This window comes from Miniopterus schreibersii (assembly GCF_964146895.1).
Source record: "Miniopterus schreibersii genome assembly, chromosome: 13".
Lineage (NCBI taxonomy): Eukaryota > Metazoa > Chordata > Mammalia > Chiroptera > Miniopteridae > Miniopterus > Miniopterus schreibersii.
The window spans coordinates 12,804,378-12,829,135 of NC_138113.1; the positions used below are offsets into that span (position 1 = coordinate 12,804,378).

General features: G+C 49.5%; 1 protein-coding gene across 1 annotated transcript in view; it reads right to left on the minus strand.

Moving 5' to 3' along the window:
• The window catches only part of ALK (ALK receptor tyrosine kinase), a gene marked incomplete at both ends in the record, with an annotated part of 512,424 nt that overhangs the window by 56,542 nt on the left and 431,124 nt on the right, over positions 1–24,758 (minus strand). Inside the window, 3 exons of the mRNA XM_081156468.1 lie at positions 913–1,041; positions 1,208–1,302; positions 15,354–15,523. Of these exons, the coding sequence (XP_081012594.1) occupies positions 913–1,041; positions 1,208–1,302; positions 15,354–15,523 (394 nt within the window). The remainder of the gene's footprint in view (positions 1–912; positions 1,042–1,207; positions 1,303–15,353; positions 15,524–24,758) is intronic.

Genomic DNA, 24,758 nt, shown 5'->3' on the forward strand with positions numbered 1-24,758 from the left:
GCATTTCACATTTATAAGTAGAAATGAGAGATTTATCTATTGATCGATCTATCGATTATTAGTAAGGAATTATCTTTTACAGGAAAGTGTGTGGTGAGCCGTGTGCTGTGCACCAGCTTCTTCAGGTGACTCATGTTGGAAGAAGCCTCACGTGTCCAGGCCCCACCGCCCAGCTGGGGGACCCCTGACCTGCGGGTGTGGGCCAGGTGGCCTTCATGAGCTTCCCTGGGGCTGGGCTTCCAAAGCTAATGAGTGCTGAGCAACATCATATGGGGTTTGAGACTGACCCCAAGAGATTTCCTCCTGTATAAAGAGTAGCTGAGAAGTCACAGCCATGGTACAGGGACAGAGGCTGAAGAGGCCTGTGTTTGAAGCAGCAGAGGCTCCCACGAGAAGTCCTCTAGCTTGGGGGCTGCTGAATCAGGCAGCGTTGGAGGGGAGCTGAGCTTTGGGGAAATGTGTTGAACCTGATGCTTTTAGGGCTTTACCAATGATGGGCTAGCCTGCCTTTGTGTAACAGATAACCTTGGCCTTGAGCCCAACCCTTTCATGAGGAGGAAAAATCCGATGGAAGGTTTGTTTTGTTCAGTGAATGGAGAGTGGTTTCAAGGCACTGCGTTGAGGAGAGGACACCAGCTGGGTTCTCCTGCTTGTGCCAGGGCCTGGGTGTTCCCGGGCATGGAGGAGAGTGCTCCTTCCCACAACTCTCAGAAGCTCCGTTTGCCCAGGTAGTGAGAGAACCAAACAGCTTACTCTTGGAGCCCATAGCCAGAGGCAGGTCAGGCTCCTTCTAAGGGTTGGCATTTTACTCTTTAAACTTAGCTCCCTACCCCAGCATAGCACATGTCTCTCTTCTGCCTTTTGCAACAAATAATTACTTTGCTCAGGTTTGTAAATTGAACCCTTCCTTACCTGTAGGGTCAAAGATGGGGGTCTCTCTTGGTGTATTTTCCCAGAGTTTCATCTCCTTGTTTGGGTTTCTCTCAAACAGGTTCCTTGATTTGGGTGCCGTATCCTGCAGCATCTTGTCCTCCCCACTGACTAGAACAGAGAAGGCCCATTGGCTAGGTTAAGTGAGGCTCAGCCTCAGGGAGAGAGTGAGTATGCCCCCGGGAAGCTGGGGGAAGGTGGGCTTAGGTGAGAGAGGGACGGGGGGCCCGGGGTAGCCTGGGTTGGAGAACACGGGCCAAGGGCAGGGTGAACTCACTGGTGAGGTAGCAGTCCAGGCTGACGGAGATATTGTCAAAAGCCACGGTGGCTCTGGATCCTTGTTCCCACCATGCGACAATCTGCAGCCAGAACCTGTACGTGTGTTAAGAGGGGTGTGTGTGAGGAACAGCCTGGGTTGGCCATGTTTTAGGATTCGGCATCCAGCAAAAGGGTGCTGCGGTGGTGTTCACGATCAGAGTTTATCAGCCCTACCTAGTCTCAGAGCAGCTGTACGAGGGAGCAGTCAACATCTCCCCCTACTCCTCCCGCACAAAGCGCTGCCTGTTCTGAGGGACTGTTGCATGTAAATCCAATTTGGAGTTTGGGGCTTGGGTATAGGACTCCTGGAAACTCTGGGAGAGCTTTCACTTTCTGGTGTGCAGGGTGGGTGGACATGGGTAGGCTTGATGATCAGCTGGTACTCCCCGGTGGAGTTGAAATCATTATTAAAATATTAAAATGCTTCTGTACCAACTGATAAAGAGCCACTGTCCCTTGAGAGTCCCTTGCTTTAGGCTGCCTGGCTCCTTCCCTGGTGCCCCCAGAATTTCCCCATTATCCACAAACTGAAAGGTCAATCAGCAGGGTCAATCAAAGGTCACACAGCAGAGGCCTCAAGGGTTTGGTGTCCAGCATCAGTTCCCACTGGGGTTGGTCTATGTAGTTCCCAACTGGTAGTTAAATATGAAATGACTTGACTATGAGCCCTGGGGGTGTTTGTAAACAACACAGAGTGGGCCATAAGTATTCACAGTAAACTCACTGAAGTACCGCTTTCCACCTCTCTCACGGCTTTGCAGGGTCAGGTCCCAGGACCGTGGCCAGGGAAGGCACAGAGTGGGATAAACAGAAAACACCTTTGGTTCATTTGTCCCCTGGGGACTCATCCTCCTGGAGGGCTGTTAGTCAACCAGCTCTTTCCTGTTGTGAAGAGAGAACTTTAAAAACCTTTCCCTCTTTCGGAAGGTCAACCTGGAATGACCTGCAGGAGGGTGTGCAGTCTCTGGTGTGGACGTTAGAACATCGAGAGAGGGAACCGGTGCCCCAGGGGGATGGCCATTCGATGGAGTACAGCTCCCCAATATAAAAGAATGGACCAAGATACAGGCCGCAAAGTAGATGGACCTCAAAAACATCACACTAGGTTAAAGAAGCCGGACAATAAGTTAAAGACCTCATGATTCCATTCATAGAAATGACTCCATTTACAGGAAAGTCTAGAACAGGCAAATCCACAGACAGGACGCAGATGAATGGTTGCCTGCGGCTGGGAGTGGGAACAGCATTGGCTATGAAGCAGCACAGCGTTTTTTGGGGGATGAAACTATTCTAACAATGGATGGTGGTGCTCTTTGTGCAACTCGGTACATTTGCTGAAAGCCATCGACATGTACACCTGTAGCTCAATAAAGCTGTCGGAACAAAAGGAGAGAGAAAGGGAACCCAGACAATAGAGTTGGCAGGCAGGGTTGGCGAGAATGGGAGGCTGACAGGGTAGAGGCGGCAGGGCAGAGAGGGCACAGGACACACAGGACACAGGCCCATGGGGCTGTAAGAGAACTCCCACAGGAACACTGCATGCAAGTTGCTTCCTGTCTAGCGGAGGATGTGTACACACGAGTGTAGAATACGGCAGAAGGAGGGAGATGCCCCATGAGATGCAGATAAAATGCTCTGAGACCTCAGAGGAAGGAGAATTCCACCAACCTGGGGAGACAGGGAGCACGTCACAGGGGAGGTGGAAGTGGGTGTGGATGCGGGCAGCGAGGAGAGGGCATCTCCAGCAGAGCAGCTGGAGCAAGGGATGGGTCAGAGCAGGACAGGGCCCCCTGGCTTGAGTGTGAGGGGCATGGGAGAAGGTGCAGATGGTGAGAGGCACGTGTGTGGCACACACCTTCAGGGGGCTTCTCCGAGTCTTGGCCAGGTTACAGCTCCAGTTCCCAGATCTCCATGAGGCACATGGTCCATAGATAAGTTCCTGGCTTGAGCCTGTGTGACCCTGGACACAGCCAGGCTTGGGGTTCCCAAGTGGCAAATGAGGGCCCTAATACTGCTGTCTTTTCTCTTTACAGCAATTGCCCTGGTTAGGGAGATGCTGCTCCCAGGCATCTCGGATGGTGCATGGAAAGAATTAGGTGGGTGGAAGCATCAGGAAGGCAAAGCTGCCCGATGCTCCTGCACAGCAGTGGGTAGGGGGCCCACAGCCCACCTTCCTGATTCTCCACTTTCTAATTAGGTCATCTCCTAATCTGACATCTGTAGGCCAAGGGGCCACGCTGGGCACTGATTTCAACGCTGAGCTGCATCACGGGTGTACCGTCCCTGTGGGCCTGGGGTGCCGGAGCCAGTGAATTATATATATGTGCCTATCAAGCATGGGGGAAGGGGATCAAAAATCCGTTTTCCCCTAAAAGGACCCTTCCAGAGAACCGAACATCTCCCCTCCTACCTGCTTTATTATCAAGAGACTAGAGCTGCAAAGTTCTCAACCAGCCACTGGGACTCTTAGCATGGATGACATGGTGCAGGCCGGGGCTGGGAGGGTTTCTAAACAGCAGAGTTTCTAAGTGCTCTGTAAGGCAATGGCAGTGACAGCTGCTGCTTGAAAGAGTTTGATTGACACTGGGAATTGCACGTATTCTGAGTCAGGAACACTCCTAACAATCAGGGAAGACTCCATCAGATGTCGAATCAGATGAAAACATGCGACACTGCCTCTGTCTACCCAGGAAGCCAGCCCCTCCCCAGATGCCAGAGTCCAGAGGCTACAGGGAAGGGACAGGTGGGACAAAGGGTGTGGGAAGGGCAGGGGTGGAGCAGAGCGGTTTGGGAATAGGGTCTGGGGATGGTAGGTAATGGGGCAGGAAGGGGACAGCAAAACCATCTAGGAGTTTCTTTCCTGTAGGGCCACTGGCCAGGAGGTGGCTATTGGGCCCACCCAGATTCAGGCTTCTCTGTTTTGGATGGTGCCTGGTTGTGCATCTTTACCTGAACCTTGGGGGAAGAAGAGGTTGCTCCTGGCTCTACTCACCATCTCCCTGATGGAGATGGGTGAGACTTCCTCAAGGCTCTCAGAGTCTTTCTGGCCCAACCACTCTTTTCTGTTGACCCCCCGCCCCCACTCCCCCAACATACACACAAAGTACAGATACCAAGTTACTCTCCAGAGTGAGCCATGCGTCAGGTCTCGAGTTCTAGCATGTGCCAGGGGGACCACTCCGGGACTAAGGGGACGTTCTAGCACGTATTGGGTGGTGTGCTCTTGATCTGAAGGAAAGTTCTAGCATGTACCAGGTGAACTTCTCTGGGTCTGAGGGAAAGCCGGGTCCAATACTGCCAGGATCGCAGGGGCCAGGTGGTTCTGATGAACGTACAGGTTACTCCGCTGCCCCTGCCCCTGCCCCAAAGCCTTACCTCTGTGTGGGGAAAGGAAGCTGAGCCCCAGGGCTAGAAAAGCCGTGCCCTCCCTCCCTGTGGGTGGCTGGGCAGGGAGGAGAGGAGAGCCAGCTCCTCCGGCCTCCTCCAGCTCCCTCACTGATCTGTGCTTAAGGACATGGCAGTTGAGCTCCCCTCTTTCTAGCCCTTAGGGTTGGAGACTTCACTCCTTGTCCCTCAATGGTTGACACCTGCTCAGCTCCTTCATTTTCTCTAAAGAAGACACTTTTAATTAAGCGGGTTGTTGTTTTTTCTCTTTTTTTCCAGCTGGTGGAGTTTGCAGCTTGTTGCTAAAACAGATCTGGATAGAGATCTTGGTCGAGCCTGGCTTTTCATACAGAATGCACCCCTGACTCCGTGCTGCTCAGCTTTACAAAGAGGCCTGTTGAAAGTTGGCCCCAGGGGATTCTGGGAGGTGGCCATTTGGGCAGTGGGCCAGGCTAAGAGGGGTGGCCTTGGAATTGGGCGTCTCCTAGATATCCAGGGCAGATCTCTGCATAGAAAGTGCTGGTGCTGCTCAAGCAGAGCTCGAAAAATGCTCAGTCTCGTTCAAGCAACAGGCCATTAATGGACAGTGAAAATAATGCCTTATTTCCACCCACTAGCCTTAGGGACTGACAAACCCAATTAAGTTCACTTAATGATTGTCAGTAGCTGACAAAAAAGTGTGTATCTGAACGTGGACTGGGGGAATGGGAATGATTTGGAGAGAGGGCAGGACGGAATGGCCAGACTGGGTAGAAGGCATTTGATGGATGGGACCCATGTCTAAGATTCCTCCGTCAACCATCCAGTAGACTCAGAAGGAGGGAGTGCCCGCACCCCTTCCTGCAGCTGGGGCTCGTCTGGGCTCTGGCTGCCTAGGAGAGAGCTGGCAGATTCTGCTGAGGAAGCCACCTTCTCCGATTTCTCACTGCACAGTTGATTTGCTCGACAGGCTTCTGAAATGGACTGTCACGAAGCTTGGGTCGCGGTATGCATTTCTATTAGAATAATGCATGTGATGAAAAGCCTGGCTGATCCATCCTATTGCCTGTGTAATTGACTTCGGTTACCAGTCCAAGAGGAGGAGCCCATGGCCAGCTTTGGGTCCCGAGGCCAGCGCTGGCTGGATCGGCATGGCCAGGAATGGACGTGTGCCCCCTGCCACTAGGAGTCTTTGGCTCCTGTGCAGTACAGTGGGGTGGCTGGACATTCAAGGCCAGGCTCAGCAGTGGGAGCACGATCTCCCCCACTCTCAGAAGTAATCTACCATCACTTGACTTGGTTTCCCCTCTGGTCTTAATGACACCAAGGGCAGCGAGAGAAAGTCAATAGAGAGGGACTCTAATACAAGGGCCCTAGAGATTCTTCACAATGAATCAGGAAGCCCTTGGGAGTGTAATGGGGAAAAAATGAACTTTTGGTCAGGGTGAGTAAACATGAAGAATTGCGCGGACTCTTCAGCGTCCTGAACCCCAGGCTTCCAGGCCTTGGCTGGCTGTGCTCACTTTTGCAGGCTCAGACTGAGGGTATCCGGTTCCCATATTGGCCCTGGCCCAGCAGGAGAGGTGCCTGTGCACAAAAAATACCTGCCCCAGAGGCTAGACTGTGTCAAGTGCCCTGAGGAAAGAGAAGTAATGTACTTGGTGGGGGAGGGATGCTCTGTGGGAGTCACTGAGCTAGATGGTGTCTGGAAGGCCAGCGAAGAAAAAAGAACAGGAACCTCTTGGGAGCACCGTCTGACTTGCCTGGTTGCACAGGGAGACAGTTGCAGAAGCAAGATGGGAGTCAGGCTTCTCACATCCCAGGCAACTTCTTTCACTATCCTTGCAGAGCCATGCCAATTCTTTAATCTCATTTAGTCTCTTACAAACTCCATATTGGCGAAATACAGTCAGTCCCTTAGAGCGACAGGGGACATGGAGGGCTATCTGGAGCTAAAAAGTGCCTGCATCCACTTTTCTCAGAGAGGCTGGGATGTCTGCTCCGCCCGTCTCGGACACAGACATTTCCAACACTGGCCTTGCCCACTGCTCTTGCTGTGGTGCTGGCCGGTGGCCTGGAGGGCCGAGATGGTGGCACTTCCCATGGTGAAAAGACATAGCAAAAGGGGTCTTTTCTCCCCTGACAGAAGTATCTTCATGTGGGTGAATGAGCAGCCTTCTCTGTTTGGTGGAGGCTGAGTTTCAAAGGAAGAGTGGGGTGAACACTGGGCTACATACTTGGTGGGACCCTGGGCAAGTCACTGAAACTTGGTCAGTGCTACCTTGGTTTTAAAAATCTGTCACATGGGTATTTCCCTGGTGGGTGCCCTTCTTTAACATGGGGGATCCAGTTCCTTGTTCCTGTTTTATATTACATTTTATTAGAAATCTGTATTTCTCCAGGGAGTGCTATAAGTTGCATGTCTTCCCCTCTGCAAAGATTGTTTGGGCACTTTCTGTGAACCAGCCACTGTGTCTAGAGCTGGGAGTAGACATACAGAACTCATAGATCTCGACCTTAAGGAATCTGCAAAGATTTATAACTCACATTATACACTGACTAGGGGATTACTAAAGTCCCTTTTGGTTCCTCCCTCATAGAGCTACAATCTACAAAACCCCAGGGAAACACTGAATCTGGCCAGTGAGAGAGCAGAAGTCAAGAAAGACTTTGGAAGAACTGGATGCCCAGGAGAATGTAGAGCAATGGACAGAAGAATCGCTCAGGACCAGGTGTGGCTGTGGGGCTGTGTTCAAGGTGTGGGTAGGATGCCAATCAGGCTGCTGGACACCCAGGTTGGGACTCGGGTGGAAATAGAGACTATGAGCTATCTGCATGGAGGTGAGGGTGAAAGCCAGGAGCATCAGTGAGGTTCCTGGAGAACAGCAGACAGAGAATTGGATTCTGCTTCTCTTCAAATATCAGCAACCTGGTTATCCCTTAAATTCTAAACTTCCTGCCTGGGGAGAGAAAGGGCTGGGAACATAGGGCTACGTTTTCAGAGGCCCTAGGAGTTACGGAAAACATATGCATCTGTTGACTTGTAAACTGAGCTGTGGATATTACCAGGCAAATCTTGAGCAGATCTGAACGTCCCATTATTCTAAAGGGGTTCATCCCCTTACTGCTGTTTTGAGCGACTACTTAAACCAGGCTCCTCGGACAGATCTGTCTCACTGCTTTGCACTCTTGATCGTGGAAATGCAGCAATCAAAAGCAACAACGTGTCCCAAACGTCATAGTAAATCAGTGTTAGAAATAGTATTTAAAGCTCAGAATTGCTAATCTACTCCTTGCTCCAGTGATCTGGGATATTTTCTGAGACAGAAACAAGGCCAGATCCTTCCAAAGTTATGAATGTTTGATTTGTCTATATCAATGCCTTGTTGCATATCACTTTGCTGAGCCACCAGCCACAGCTCTCCCCCTCTTCTCAGGGCTGACCCAGGGCTTCCAGCTGATCTCTGTGCTCAGTGTCTCTCCACCCCCACAGCCCAGAGACCAATCTCCACATTCGCCCTCTCCCAAGGCGATTGCTCAGGATTCTCTGACACAATCTGGTTGAACCCACATAAAACATTCTTGCCTCCAAGCCTCTGCTCATCCCGATGGCCCTTGGAATGCCCCATCCCTTTCCCATTTCCCTAAGACCTAAATTTTCCTCGAGTTCCATCTTATCATAGTCCCATTTTCTTCATGGCGGCTCCCCTGACACACGGAGGTCACTGAGCCACTTGAACACTGGTCATGCTCTGTGGGACCCTGCACAATGGCTCCTGTGTTACTGTTTGCCTCTCAATGCATATGCTTTGTGTCCCCCTAATCATGCAGGCCCTGTGACCCCACAAGGGGCCAGGTCACACACCCCTTTCCATCTTCTGCACTTGTCAGAGACTTAATATATGTTTGCTGACAATGTGACAGCTAACGACACTTCCCCAGTCACTTAAATTCATCATACAAACACATAATGCCCGGATGATTTTTGAGTTTAAAACCATTTCATACCTGAGCATCTTCACTGGGTACTTTCTGGTGACGTGAAAGGAGGTGGAAGCAGGACCCCTAAGGAGGAGCGTCTGTGTTTAATTACCTGTAGGTCCTTGACTTAACCTCGGCATTTTCTCCTGAAAATGGGGATGACATCTGCCCTAACTACGCCGAGGTGGGGGCAGAATGGGCACCTCACGTTGTGAGGGAGAGAGACGTGGCTGCTGTGGGTGGGACAACATGGGCGCAGAGTGTGGGGAGGCTCAGGGGCTGTGCAACAGTCCGAGCAGCCTGTCCAGCAGGTGCGGCGGGAGCTGCTGTCGCAGAGGGTGACACCTGCTCCTCTAAGGCATCTCCCCTCCCTGGGGAAGGACGGGGGGTGAAGGCAGAGCAGTACAAATGGAAACCTGCGGAAGGGGAGGCAGGCAGGTGGAGACCACATGCAGGGCCCACCACTCCGCTGGCTTCTCCTGGGGACAGTGTAGCCGCCATGGAATAACCTGAATTTTCTGTATAAAGAACTTTGTTCTCTACAAAGGGTGACTCATTGAATGTATAACTAAATGTGTTTTATTTCTGTGCTTCTGTTTGACATGGCGCACTCATATATTTGCAAATAAAAAAGGTCTATCAGAACCCATGCTCTCGTTGTGGAGTGGAGACGGTCGGAGGCATGCTAGATGCTGACTTGAAAGGCATGTGGGGAGCGGGCCACGGTGCCCTGGAGGGAACAGGGGGAGACTAGCTTGAGACTCAAGGGAAAATCTCTTCACCTCTTTAGACCTCGGATTCCTCGTATGAAGAAGGGAATTAATTATAGTATCCATCCCAAGGGGGCAATTGTACAGATGAAACGAGATAATGCGCGCTGAGTACTTGTTACAGCGACTGGCAGGCAGTAAGCACTCAACAAGCGCCAGCTCTAACCACCACTGTGTAGGACTCTTCCCAGGGCCCCATGGGAAAGCTGTGACTCAATTTACAAGAATGTGAATGAAATGCAACTTTTTCAGAGGCGTGTCTAGACCTGCAAACTGAGGTTCATTGGAAATACCTGGATTTCCATTCACTGGAATTTCCTATTATTTCTCTTTTCAGGTAAGAATATGTAGTCAAGGAAATGCCCCTCAATTGCCTTTCTCCTCTTGGAAAGATGCTGCACAAGGCAAGTACTGTTATTGAGAGCACTCAGGTAAAGCGGGGATCGGCGGGTGAGACACAAGACGGGAACAGGAGAAAAATCTTGGCTTGTGGAGTCTCTGGCCTAAGTGCATGAAGACACAGCTCTGGGTTTCAATGATCCTACCTGGTCTAAGTGCATGAAGGCACAGCTCTGGGTTTCAATGATCCTACCTGGCCTAAGTGCAGGAAGACACAGCTCTGGGTTTCAGTGATCCTACCTGGCCTAAGTGCAGGAAGACACAGCTCTGGGTTTCGATGATCCTAGCTGGCCTAAGTGCAGGAAGACACAGCTCTGGGTTTCAGTGATCCTACCTGGCCTAAGTGCAGGAAGACACAGCCCTGGGTTTCAATGATCCTACCTGGCCTAAGTGCAGGAAGACACAGCCCTGGGTTTCAATGATCCTACCTGGCCTAGGTGCAGGAAGACACAGCTCTGGGTTTCAATGATCCTACCTGGCCTAAGTGCAGGAAGACACAGCTCTGGGTTTCAATGATCCTACCTGGGCTAAGTGCAGGAAGACACAGCTCTGGGTTTCAGTGATCCCATTTGGAAGACACATCTGTGAAACACACTACTTGTCGCTTAGGGCAAAAGATGCAAACGGAACAGGGAATCTAAACATCTCTGGAGGGGACATTTTTCTAGTTAGACTCTGTATGTGGTGCACGGCTAAAAGCCTTCGTAATGATGACGCAGGGAGCGCAGCCCTCACAGGTGATGAGTGATGCACTTTCTACCTGGCTGCACGGCCGCAGCGGTTTGCGGGACATGACTTGATCCATGGCGCTTCCAGCTCCACCTCGTAATGAGCTGAACTGAGCATCTGCTTCTGCTCTGTAGACATGTTAAAGTTCAGAACGGTGTGGGGACCCTGTGTTTCATTTAGTAAGATATATGATTATAAAGAGGAAAACTGGAGTATGTCCCTGCAGGAGACTGATATTTAGAGTAAGGGGACAGAACTTGCCGTCCTTTTCTTCCATTTCCAGAAAAGGAAAGAATTGCAGCAGAGAGAGTGGCAATTGAGAGGGAGGGAAGACGATGGGGGGGGGGGGACGAAGAAAACTAGTTACAGGAGGTAGTTGTAAAGCAATGTGTTAGCTTTTAAGCACTCATAAGCCAACTTTTAAATTGGCGCTGTCCTTCAAAATGACCTTGAGAGCACATTTCTGTATTCCAGGGATGTTGCCACTGCTCCAACATCTCGGGCACTGCTCTTGAAGATTTTTCTTGTCACTCTTTATGGTATGGTTGTACAGTTAATATCATTTTATAATACTGACAGACTATGACATTATTTCTATCACTCTGCCTGCTTGTAAATGGACAGAAGAAACATCATTCCATGGATCAATGTCTCCCTGTCATCAGCCTTCATCTATCTATGGCATGTTCTCTGAGTCTTTGCAGAAGGACTACTGTGTGGTGGCAGCAATCTGAATGTGGCTCTTTGCTCTCCAGGGCTCAGCTCTGGATCGGCCTGCTCACAAGGACCAGGACACACAGTTAAGACCAACGTCTTTCATGTAAAGAGATTCTGACAGGACGGTGACCAGAGACAAAGAAATCAGAGATACCAGGCAAGTCTCTAAGGAGGATTCCTTGTCACAAGAGTAACAAATGTTGTTTGGCAGAGGGGGTTCATCTGATGGGACACAGGTGCTGCATCGATATACAGAATACTTTGTTTGCAGTGGTACTTATTATAATGTGATTTTGCGTTTTGTTAGACACAGGTTGAACAGGGGAGAAATGCTAGATGGATTCCAACAAGCAAAATTCTGTTAATTCAGCTAGAATTTTGAAATACGTGCAATTTCCCCCAATTCACCCTGTCAACACATACTTATTAGGCATACTATATGTTAGGAATGGTATTCATGTTGAGGAAACAGTGGTATATACATCAGTTCTGATCCCCCCTTGTTAGTGTATGTTCACATATTGAAAAAAACCCCAACCAGATAGCAAAAGTGACAAGCTATTATAAGGCCATGAGAATATATTGTAAGTTTATTATAGAATCTAGAGGCCCAGGAAGACTTCTTTAAAAAGTGGAGAGAGCGTGGCAGTTAGGGAGATGAAAGGTACAAGAAGACCGTTTCAGGTGGAGAATGGCAGGTACAAAGGCCTGAGAATGAGAATTTCGCATGGTGCGCTGAGTTGAAAGAAGGTCAGTGAGGTTACCAGGGAGAGTAATAGAGAAGGTGCCATAAAAAGGGGCTGGTGAAGTTAGGGTTGGACAGATAACACATGAGCCTAAATAAAAAGATTTTATTACAGGAGTTTGAAAGCTACCCTAAAAACCACAGGGAGCCATTGAAGGATTTTTAAAACAGGAAACAATTAGATTTACATCTCATAAAGCGCATTCCAGCTGCCTTGTGTAGACTGGAATGGGTGGGGAACAAAGTGGAGGCAAGGAGACAGTTGGGAGGTCACTGCCACATCGAGGCAAAAGGATAAAGGCTCAGGCTGGTTTCGTGACATGCCCAGGGGCTATGAGTGGTCTCTAGAGCCTGGGAGCTCTTCAGGGCTAACCTGTAAGCCCTGATCAAGTTGCTTTAACAAACTCTCTAGTGTGTGGCAGTTGGGCACCTGGAGCAGAGGCGATTTGGGACAGCACAGGGAATAAATTTCTCGCCTCTTCTAGGTCCATGGCTGGGGAGCTGTCCAGGAATTGGGTGCTGATGAGCTGAAGCCAGGACCTGCCTAGGAAGCTTCATGGGACAGGAACAGGCGGAGCGAGGTGCCAACACCTGCCTCAGGGTCAGAAGAAAGGAGTTGTTGGTCTTCCTTTGTCTTTTACCTATTTTCTTTTTCTCATTCCCTTATTTATTTCCTTCCTCTACCTTCTCCCTCCTCCCATTTTCAGTTTCTGGCAATCCGGGCGGCTATAGCTCACTCTTCCTAGAAGAGGGAAGACTGTGCCTCCTGGTTCTCCTTCAGCAGAGACCTACCCTTATAGGGAGTCTACAGAGCACTGACGGCAACGCATTCATGAGAACCCTCATTGCATCTTAGGGTTGGATCACTGGTTAGTATTGCTAAATTGGCCATCCCAGCCTCTTCTGAGATATTAGGTGGGGAGATAATAATAATACTTATTGTTATTATTATTATTAGTAGTAGTAGCATTTGTTGCTGACTAAGCATTTGCTGTGGGCCAGGCAGTTCCCCAAGTACTTTCTTTCTCCAAGCCCCTAGGAGGTAGATGCTGTTGTTGCTCTTTTATAGAACATGGCTTGACTTGGAGGATCCGTGGTTGTGATTTGAGGTTCTTATTCAATAAATTATCTGAGGCTACATAACTTAGGGATGAGAAAGGAGGACATGGGAAATAAAATTCATTGGTATCTACTATATATAGGAGCTTTGGATAGTCATTTTATTTAGTCTCATAATAATCCTATGCTCTTATACTCATTTTATGGATGTAAGCACTGAGGCTCAGAGAGATCCAGTATTTGGCTGAGGTCACACAATTAGTAAGTGGCTGAGCCAGCTTTTAAACTTGGGATTTTCTGATTCTGAAGCCCATGCTCTCTCACCCACAGTGTGTCTTTTGTGCTATGGGCCAGTTACATCTACAGCCTAGCTGGATTTTAGCAAGGGAACCCCTGTGCTTCATCCTCCAGCAGTTCCACTTGCCTCGGGGTCTTGGTGCTTCTTGTACCACCTCCAGTTCTGGGCTGGGGGTGTGGGGGCAGCTTCCTACATCAGAGCATGTCAGTGGTGTGCAGGCTCCCTGAGAATGGGGGCACTCGTGAGTTCTTGCACACTTATTAGGTCATGAGGCATCCTCAAACCAATCTGGCCTTTGTCTGAATCCCCACTGGAGAGTTTGGGCTCATCAATATTGGAAATGTCAGCCTGGTAAACAGCCCTAAACAGAGAGGAGGGAGGCTGAGAACAAAGTTTCCTTCCAACAAAACTCCAGTGCATGGACGCGAGCAGAGTCAACATCTTACTTGCTCTAAATCCCTGGAGTGGCTGTGCAAGAGCGGAGGCTTGCTGGGTAGAGGAGAGAAAAAAGTCCCTTTGATTCATCTGAATTAATTTAGCATCTCCCAGTAGGGAAGGCTCCGCATCACCCTCCTGATCTCCATCCCCTGCACACAGCCCCCCGAATCCTGAAGGAGCGCCCACACTGCCCCTTCCTCCACTTTAATTAAATCCATTTGTCCTGGGGACGCTGAGCCTCGGGATGCCCACAGGCTTTGATCTGTAACCCACAGGCGTGGAAGGAGTGGGAAGCTGGTGCGGGGTGAGGACAATGGCTTCCTCCTCTGACAGCTCAGCTCCAGTACCAGCTCTTAGAAACAGCAGACTCTGAAGTCTGGGTGGAGAATTTGAGACCCAAATTTATATTTGCAAAGCTGTGTACCAACTGAAGCCACCCTCCGCCTTGCCTTGAGCCCTTTGTCTTCATTTTTTGAAGGTTCTGCCAGGATGGAAATCCAAATGTATTGGAGGATTCTAACGCAGAGGCTGCTTGGGACTGCAGGATTGGATATTTAGCTTCCTAAAGACGGCTTTTATCTTTCCAGACCCATTCATCTGTCCTCTTTATAGAGATGACCCCAGGCCCCTTTTTGGTCTGGAACAGATCAGCACCAACCACCTAGGGTTCAATATGACACACCCGAGTGTCACATGAGCGGCTGTGCTGGACCATCTTACTCAAGCACGGCTTGCTCCGGGCCGACTGCAGGTGGCAGTCTGGTGCCATCCTGGGGAGATGAGTGGCAGCTGGACTCCGCAGTTACCTCTCCACTTCAGACCACATGGAATTAACGATCTCCTAGTCTAACGCTCCCAGTCTAAAGATGAGGAAACTGAGACCCAGAAAAGTTCAACGTCACAGAGGTCACCAGTGATAGAATCTGTTCACTGAAGAACGTGTCATATACCTCACCCTCCTGCCCAGGGACCTGACCCCACCGAGCACGCGACTCAGATCAACCCGAGTGCCAGCCCTCACTCTGACGCCAACTTGCTGGCGCTTCAACTCTTTGGTTCTGTTTCTTCCTTGTGAAAAGGGGAGGAGCGGGGAACATGGTAAGGCCTGTCCTGCCTGCGTGGCAGGGGTTGTTGTTGTTAATTAGGGAATAAATAGTCAGATGGGAAAGTAAGGAAAAATCCATTAAGAGAAAATGCCGTTTACGTATAGAACCTGATTATTGTTAGGGAGCGACACACAAGCTGTTCCATTTTACTTCTTCCCACAGAATTGGAGGCAGCCAATCGGGCCAGGCCAGAGATGTGGGGGGTGAGTGCTCATTAGCACTGACATCCCTCCCAGAAACTTGGAGCTCTCTGTAAGCCTGCAGAAAATGTGAGTGTGTGTGCATGTGTGTGTGTACACATCTGTGCACATGTGAGTGTATGTGAAAATGTGAGTGTGTGTGCATGTGTGTGTGTACACATCTGAGCACATTGAGTGTATGTGAAAATGTGAGTGTGTGTGCACATCTGGATGCGAGAGGGTGGGGGAGGGAAGACATGGCCCCCTTCTGCATTTTGGCTGAGAGAGGGACAGGGCGCGACGGGACGGGAAGAGGCCCACCTGTCAGTGACATCGAGGAGAGGCAGCACCGTCCACTGCCACAGGCTCAAGCCTTCGTCAGTGGCAACACGCCAGACCGTCCTGCTCTGTTCCTTCCCGGTTCTGTTCTCCACCAGCACCAAGGAGACGTTTCCCCGCAAGACTCCCCGGATGAGCCAGGACATTCGGAGCTGCAAGGGAGAGAAGAGCCGGCGGACGTGATGTTGAAAGGAGACTTTAGGTCCCCTTCCTGACACTCCCAACCCTGAGAAACGTGGTGGAGACTCAGCGAGGTCTGCCCAGTGCCCCATCTTGCTCACCATCTCCCAAAGGGCTTTAATTAAGGTTCATGGAGCTGGGCAGGGGCAACCGACGGGCAATTTTGGAACTTTGTTCAGGTTGATACATCATCCTGAATCTCACAAGATTCTGTCTCCGAGGTGATATCAAGTTCAATGGGGCATTAAATGAGCTTCTTAAAGAGGACCCACACATTCTTGCCTGTGGCCCCAATTCACTTTGTGACCTTGGGCAAGTAATCTTGTGATCAGTTTCTTTTAGTGATGTGGCTATCATAGACTTTTATTTCTTCCCCAAACATGCTAATAATCTTATTTAAAGGGCATCATGTCATGTGTTAGCTGACTGAAGACCCTCTGGCTTGATACCTGTGGCCATTGGTAGGCAAAAGTGAGACAAAAATCTACATATTAAGATCTTTTACTATGGTTGTCTTTCAGAATGAGAACTCCCACTTTGCCAAAAGGAAGCCACAATCATATGTATTCAGTATGTATTTGCTAAAGGTTACTAAGGCTTTGTTCCCTAGACATATGAAAGGGAAACTTAGCTAATATTTCTAAGAAAGTTTAAGTACAGTCATGCCCAGAGGCAGTGTATACGATAAACAAGGTCTCTGCTCTTTGTGTTTAAAGCAATAGAGGTTGTATGCTTGATAGAAACAATCTACAAACAACACTTAAAAGTTCGGACAACTACAGCATAGCATTGCTCCAAATGTTTCTGTTCACATCCTGTAATAAAAATGGCTGTTGCAGAAAGCAAGGTAAAATATGTCCTATGAGAACTGGGGTTCTCACTGGCTATGGTGCCCCTTTTCCTCCGACTACCCGTGTCTGGGCTCCGCCCCAGAGATTCTGATTTAATTGGCCTTGGGCAGGTACTGGGCAGCACTAGTTTTTCAAATCTCTCTAGGAAATTCTAAAGTGCAGCTTCAGTTGAGACCACTGGGGAGACGGGGCCACTTAGTGTCGGAAGGAGCCTGGCCTTCTCAGGGAGGGGTCCATTTTTATCTTGGACTTTGAGTAAGAGGCAATTCTTAATAACTAAAAAAAAAAAAATGGCTTAAAATGTGCCCACCATTGCCAAGGTTTAGAAGGAGTATTTTTCCTGCAGGGGGAGGACACGGACCTCATCAGAAGGCCTGCATGTGGCCGCCATATCACCCCTGGGCAGAGAATGAGAACGAGATCCCGGCTTGGGGTGAGCAGGGATGACCTGAGAATGCAAACAAGACCAGGACTCTCCTCTTGGACCTGCAGGGTACAGGGCTCAGCAATTTTTTTCATTTAAAAAGAATTTTTAATATATCTTTATTGACTTCAAAAAGAGGAAGGGAGGGAGAGAGAGATAGAAACATCAATGATGAGAGTCATTGATCAGCTGCCTCCTGCATGCCCCCGACTGGGGATCGAGCCCACAACCCGGGCATGTGTCCCGACCAGGTATCGAACTTCGATCCCCTGGATCCTAGGTCGATGCTCAGCCGCTGAGCCACGCCCCGCCGGGCTCTCACCAATTTCTTAACTAGAGGAACTGAAGGACTAATGTCAGTTCTTACGGAATATCTTATTAATTACTTGTATCTAAAGGAAAAGAGCAACCGTCTTGGTCCCCAGAGCAGGTCACAGGCTCACGGCCCTCTCAGAGGCTCCCATTTTCCTAGGTTAAAGACTCCCTTGGATATCATTATGGGTAGATACCCCTGCCAGGTAGATCTGGCTCGATCTTCAGGGTCACCGTTCAGGTGCCCTGAGTGGGCAAAAACTCCCTTGGAATCTTATCTGAATAAGACCAACTTCTCTCTGGGTGGCCTCCAGGATAAAGTAACTGTTTATCGGATGCTAGAAAGCTGAGCGAGGCACTTGGACATATGCGGCCTCACTTGATACTCACAGTGAGTAGACGTATTATCAGACCCACTTTTCAGATGGGAATCCGAAGCTTCCATAGGCTAAGGGAGTCACCCGTGGTCACTAAGTCCGTGTGCCGCAGACCTGACTCCACACTCTGTTCTGTTCTTTTCACCGTATCTATTGTGCTGTTTATATGTAACACATTGTAGTCACATGCACCTACATCTTTTGGGTGTATTGTGAAGGTTTTCTAGATCTTTGTTGCGGAAAGTGTGGTCTGGGACCAGCAGTGCTGCCTGACCTGGGAGCGTATTAGAAACGCAGGCTCTTAGCCTCCACCGCTGAATCGGAATTTATACTTTAACAAGAATCTTCTCCCAGAAATACTTTCATATCAGGGGAGCCAGGAAGATAGTGGATCTTAAACCATTAATAACCACTGTCTCTACCACACAGTGAATAGCCATATATGTGTATGTGTGTGTGTGTGTGTGTATGTGTGTATAAAACAAAAACATTCACACAAATATGGGGAATCTTATACAAATCCTAAATAATATTTGTGAGAAACAACACTCGTTAGGGCCTGTGACAATACAATTTTTGATGCTCTATGAGCCCTAATAGATATAGGTTATAAATGGCAGCTCTTGACTAATAAACTCTTTTATATGCAGACAGCAAATGAGACAAGTGGAAAGAGACAAGGCCGGGAGCACGACACCAGCAATTATATCTCGGGCTCCAGCCAGCCCTTTCGCAGGGCCTCCCTCCCTCCTGCTCGGGGCCTGATAGACTTCCCAATTATGTGTAGCAGTGTTTGTCGTTTTATTAATTACAGTCCTGTGTGTAAAGCAGAGGCTGCATTGTGGCTAGGCCTAATGCTGCTGTTCTCTCATGGCCCTTTCCTCCCCCAGAGGTAATTACGGCAATTTTATGTCTAGAGCATGCCCTGTGTTTGCTATGCATACCTCGTGGCAACTTCACAACAATCCCTTGAGCCCATAAAAAATATATCAGCATGGGATTTAGGCTGAAGTTGGACAAAAGAAAGCCAAAGTTATCAAATAACGTCCATTCTGTGCGCAGCGCCCCCAAACGTAGGGAATGCTATGAGGGGGGACGGGCTGTCTTTCTTTGAATTTCTGAAGGGCTGCAGGAATTCCCACAGCAGACAAAACCAAGGGTGTGTATTTCACTTCAACAAAAGGGAAGGTTTCTTAAAGACAGAGATGCTCAAAGATATGCTTGCTTGAGGGGGACGGTGAGTATTTCCTGGGTTCCCCACATCCAATCACTGCCGAGTGGCCAGGATTGGGGTTGTCACCAGGGACATCCAAGCTTTGAATGGTTAGGAATCCTTTCCAACCCAAGATGCCACAGGTCCGTCGTTCTGGGTGTGAACTTGTAATTTTAAAAGTTCCTTGATGTCAACATGGCCCCTTACTAACTTAACTGAGAGTACTGACTCGCTGCAAAACCTCATGTTTCTGTGCACCACCTCCCAATTCACCTGGAAAAAACAAACTCTAACTCTCTAGGTATAAATAGCCTAATGAAAATTCAACCCCACGCAGCAAGAAGCAGGCCAGATGCAGACTTTTTACAACAAGCAAAGCAAATATGCTGGCAAATACTTGCAATTATGGAAGGTTAAGAAATGCTGGATTCCTGGCCAGGTAGAAGACTTAAAAGACTCCGATCTCTTCTGAAAACAGCATCCCATGCCTCCTTCTCTCTGAGACATCACATCCAAGCCGGATAACACCCAGCCAAGGGCACCCACATGCCCCTTTTGTAAAAACACAGCCAGAAAACGTGAAGGCTTTGTATAAAATTAATAACCGTGGTATCCCTGGCTCAAGAGGTTATGGAGCTACAGGTATTTTCTTCCTTGTTGGTCTTTTTGAATTATTTTTAACAATGAACATCTATTGCTTTTGACAACTGGAACAAAAAACAATACAATAAATTTAGGGCACATAGCTATTTAAAGCATGTTGATGAAGACTAATGCTGATATGGAAAATGTAATATTAAGGAGTAAGACACAAAGTGCTTATGTGGTGTGATACTAAATGCATAAACCCTTTATCTGTCACTTGGCTCAGATCTGCCTCTGTCTGCCCGGAAGGAAACGTACCAGTGAGGTAACAGAGGTTATCTTCGGGGAGTAAGACTGTGGGCAATTTCAATTTTTTCCTTCATTCTTTCCTGTATTTGCCTAATGTTCTATAATAAACACAGAGCACTTCGTAATCAGAAAAAACAATAAACACTATATTAAAAAAAGCAGCGAGGGAGGACTGCGCTATTGTTGGAGGGTGGGGAGGGAGAAGGCCAGGTTTTCTCCCCTGAACGGAGGGCTTTCGAGGAAGACCTAGGGGAGGTGGGAGCCTCTGGGGAATGAGGCGAGGACAGGGCGGGGCTGTCTTTATATACGAAGCAATATCCCTGGGCCTCAGCTTTCATCTGTAAAATGGGCCAATGGAACTCTCCTTACAGAGTTATTGGGAGACTTTAACAAGATCACGTGAGCCCAGTGCCCAGCTTAGCAAACGCTTTGGCTCAATGCGCGTTCCCTTCTCCTGTACTGGGAAGAATGGGCAGGGAAGCCCATGTTAGAGATAACCAGCTCACAAAAAAAATAGGGAGGGTGAAGGATACTGTATTACATGTTTTAGGCCAGGGTTTTAGCTTCCAGGTTTGCCAGAAAATGATCTTTTCAGTCTTATGGGAAGAAAGAGATGATATTTTCCTTTGAGTTCCATTGTAATGGCATGATCGTGGACTAACAGCCCTCTCTGTGCCTCAGTTTCCCTGTGGGGAGGGGACGATGCTGTGAAGTAGCTCTGTAACCCTCTGGCTGGGGAACAGGATCCACTCCGTGCAGCGAAACTCCTACATATTCACAGCCAGCCACGGGAAAAGGAAGGGGCTCCAGGCACATGAGCGTCTGCAGGGACACACACCCAGGGAGAATTTATTCTTTGACAGCTGAGAGAGTCGTGCTTTCGACAGGGTCCCTCTGTATCTGAGCCACCTGAATATGTCATCACAATCACCACTGGGAGCCACGAGGTCCACATTAACATGCGGATTTTGAAGGGATCCAAATCTCTGCCAAGTGCCCAGGAGGGTTTTACTCACACCCAGAGCCCTGGCAGTAATTCTTCATTTGTCTCCTCATGTAATGGCAGAGGTATTAATTTTGAATGGCTCAGAGGTTTTAAATTAATTATGTCCAACTGCAATTACAATAGCTGTTGATTACTTTCGCCCATTAGCATGTGTCCTGGCAGCGTCAACCGCATCACAATAACCGGGGACAGTAGGCTGGGTCCAGCAGCTTCCCCGTTCCAGGTACTGAGCTGAGGATTCTCTGGGCTCAGAAATCTCAGCGGGGCCACACTTGTTGGATCCTTGAGATTCAATGAGGAGTCTCCTTGGTTAGCTCTTATCCTGGACCAGGGTCATGCTCACAACTGCAGGACTGCCCAATTAATTGATTAATTATTGATTAAGTGGATTCATCGGGCACCTCCTTCTGGTGCTAATGCTGGGCTCTGTGCAAGTGATGCTCCCGACCTGCCTGCAGGGTACTGAAGGACCCGAGGAAAACTGAGAACACACACAATGTCTGAATACGTTCACAGCCACTCCTCTATGCCTGGGCAAAGTACGAAGAGGGATGGTAATAATCATCATCACTGCCATTCATAAAGTATTGCAGCGATTACACTTTTCTCATTTTATTTGATCCTTGCAAGTAAAACAGGCATTTTCATCCCCAGTTAGAGGCAGTGACTTGCTTGAGGTCTTACGGCTTGTAAGTGGCAGAGCCGGGATTCACACTCAGGTGACTTAAGTCCAGTTCAGTGACCTTAGAGTGTGTGTAGATTTGACTTTGGAGTTGGAGAAACCTGATTTCAATCCTGGCTCTGCCTCTCACTAGCAAGGTGACCTTGGACAAGTCATTTAAGCTCTGGAAGCCACAGGTTCCACATCAGTAAGTGAGGGTAACAATCTCTCACAGTTCTGTTTGGTTAATGAAATAAAGCAAGTGAAATGCATGGCACAGTGCCAGCCACCTAATAAAGGATCAATAGTTTAAAAATGCTCCTTATGTTGGCTTTGTGGTTATGAAGGGCCCCTTCCTTCAGCCCCCTGACTGAGGGAAGGTTTCTTACTCCTAGTGGTACAAGAGTTAGGGTGGTTGAAGGCTCTAGTTAAGAACTTGGGATTGCTTTTTAATGCAATGCAGCCAGTGATCCACAAGTAACCTGGAGACCAGGACCTATCCTATTGAAAAGAAGTATTCTTAACTTTTCTGTTGAATAAATACTCTAAAGAGACCCCAGATTCCTGTGGTCTGTCTCCGGTGTGGCTGGCCACATGGTGGGTTTGAAATGAGTACCTGCTGCTCACTGCCTGACTGAGGACCTCTCTGTGCCCTTCCCTCCCTCACCCTCCTGCCAGGCATCTGTGTGCCCATCCAAGCCAGTCACCTTCTGTGCTGCCTCTGTGGCCCAGTCCCTGCCTCCTGACTCCCCAGAGAAAGCCTCTGGGCAGCTACCTTTGAAGTGAGGGGCTAGGGTTTGAGTCCTGCTTTCTGCATGCTCGAGCTGGTGACCCTGGGGCATCTCCTGGCCCCCCCGGGGAAGATTTCAATCGCCCCACAGGGTGACTATGGGAGGTGGACAGTCTCTACAGTCTTTGCTGTGTGCACAGGGCATTTTTATAGCAGTGATGTTATTACAGGTGTATGAGGGGGTTGTCCTTAGCTTCTGAAAGTGGGGCCCCAAGTCTCCTACTCATCCAGTAGGCCTTTGGAAAAGCCATTTAGAAAATGTCTCAAGAAACATTTCAAGCCTCTGCTCCCTTCCGCTATGATGCAAAGAGACACATTCTAGGCTTCAGCTCAAGGCTCTCTGGGATGACGGTCCCATCACTGGGTATGAGTGGCTGCCAGAGCTAAGGCCCTCTTGGAGCTTCTTACCTAGCACCAGGTCAGGGTGACTCGAGGGGTGGGGTTGGGGGGCAGTCAAACACACTATTGATGGGCTTAATGGTGACGGGGTGGGTGGGGTGATTGAGGTCACACAAGGTGGGGGGCCTTTGGGCTTCAGGGAAAGGCAGCTGGTGCCAGAGCTGCTCCTCTGGGCATCTGAAATGGGGGCGCATGATGTCAGCACTGGGTCATTTCCTAGACTCCCTCCCTGCCTTGGTGACTACAGTCTAGTCCTCCTCTCCTTTCTCTGTTGTCCCCTCATTTACTGTTTCTGTCCTGTTCACAGGAGGTGTCCCAGGAAAGGGGAGATGCTATTGTGTCTTGGGGACACTCAGCTGCACCTCTGGCCAGCTGTGCACAGTTGTAGGCACAGGAGGAGCCCAAAGGGGTCCACAGGGGCTCCTCCTCAGTGGGGCTTCGAGCAGGGCATAACAGATGGCAGAGGGCAAGGCCAGATGCCAGCCTCCTCTCACACATCTGCCTGGGCCACATCTGCTGGTTTTAATGACACTGAGTGGAAGCCTCCTTCCCTGCAGGCCAGACAGGCCAGGTCACCATGGAGGAGCCCGCTGGTCACCTTCTGCCCTGAGTGGCTAATCAAAGCTGACCCTTTTATCACCATAGGGCTGATGTCGGGCAGAAAGGAGGCCTGGCCATGTTTCAGATTCCTGTGTGTGTGTGAGTGTGTGTGTGTGTGTGTGTGTTTGCATGATATCTATATGTATCTACATGTGTGTAGGAAGATGACAGAGGTGGCTGCCGCTCTGGTAAGGTCAGATAACCAGCAGCTGGGGACTGCCTTGCCCTAGGGTCTCACCACAAATCCAGGGGTCTCCTTCCACAGTTCCTGGGTCCCTTTCATCCCTTCAGCTCAGAGAAGGAACCCTGCTTCCATGTTTGGGAGGGGGAAGGAGAATGAGGGAAGCCCAATTTTCCCCCTCAGGCCTTGTTCTGTCCTGAGAACACGGCTTAAAACATTCCAGTCACAGGCAGGCTATTCAAATAAACTAGAATCTCAAACCACACGGGGCTTGTTGAGACATCCAGGCTTCTAGGAGTGTGAAAGGCAGGGGGCGGGCGCAGACGGCCTGTCACTCACCCGCCCCTGTATTACCGGCAGCTGCAATGCTAGATGCATCCCAGCCAGTCTCCCAGCCGAGAAGACACGAGCAGGCCTGACAGCAAGCGACACATAACAGCCGCTGCAAGGCTCCCCTCCCTGGTGGCAACTTTAATTATTTGAACTAGAGTTCAGCAAAATAAAAATAAAAATAAAATAAAATTGGAATATATTGTAAGTGACTCCCCAGTTTCCCACAGAGAGTAGCTGTTGGGGAATAGGGCGGTGGGGGGAACCCACAAAGCTCTCTTGTTTGTGGCCGGGCTAGGCAGAGGCTTTAAATATTCATGCCCCATACGCAACTGCAGAGCAATGGAGGAGGCAGGGCCCGCACCACGGCCAGCCCAGCGAGAGGCAGCTGGCTGCGGAGGAGGCCAGAGGTGGATGCTTCTGGAAAGCCCAGGAAGCTGGCTGGCACAGAGGCACTCCCTAGCCATGTCTCCCTCATCTGTGGGCACCTGACCTGGCTCCCTGTAGGCTCTGATGAGTGCTCTCCCAGCCCCTTCTGTCTCCACCACCTCTGTCCCCTACTTGGACACTTCTGATCCCTTCTCTGAGTCATTCTTCTAAAAGGCAAATTACATGGCACAATTTGGGGCCACAGGTACTGGAGGAAAACTTTCAGCATGGGCTCAGAATAAATTTCAATCACAATCGGCAAGAACACCTTGGCCAATTACTCTCAAGTTTCAGTGCGCATCCAAATCACAGAGGCAGGGTTTGAAAATGCAAATTCTGGGCTCTGCTCAGTGATGGGGTGGGGTCCAGGTATCTGCATTTATTATATTTTACAAGTGACTGCAACTGGACAAACACGCATCTAGATTTTCACGGAAATGCATTGAGGTGACGCCGGTTCCCTTATGGAACCCATTGATGACTGCGGGGTTTCTTGAGAAAGCATTTTGTGCTTTCTGCAAGTGCTTCAACTCCCTGGAGGTTCCACAGACCAGGACTGGTCTGGGCTTGGAGAAGATGCTTGGTGGTGGGTGTCAGCCTGGAGCTCAGCTCTGCTAGCTGCCAGCCCCTTTGGACCTGACTCTCACTGGAGACCCTCCATGACTCTCTCTAGTACCCACCTTCCTGCACTTGGGCCCCACAACCAACAGAGGCTCCTGTAGGGCTGCGGAGGGGAGGTT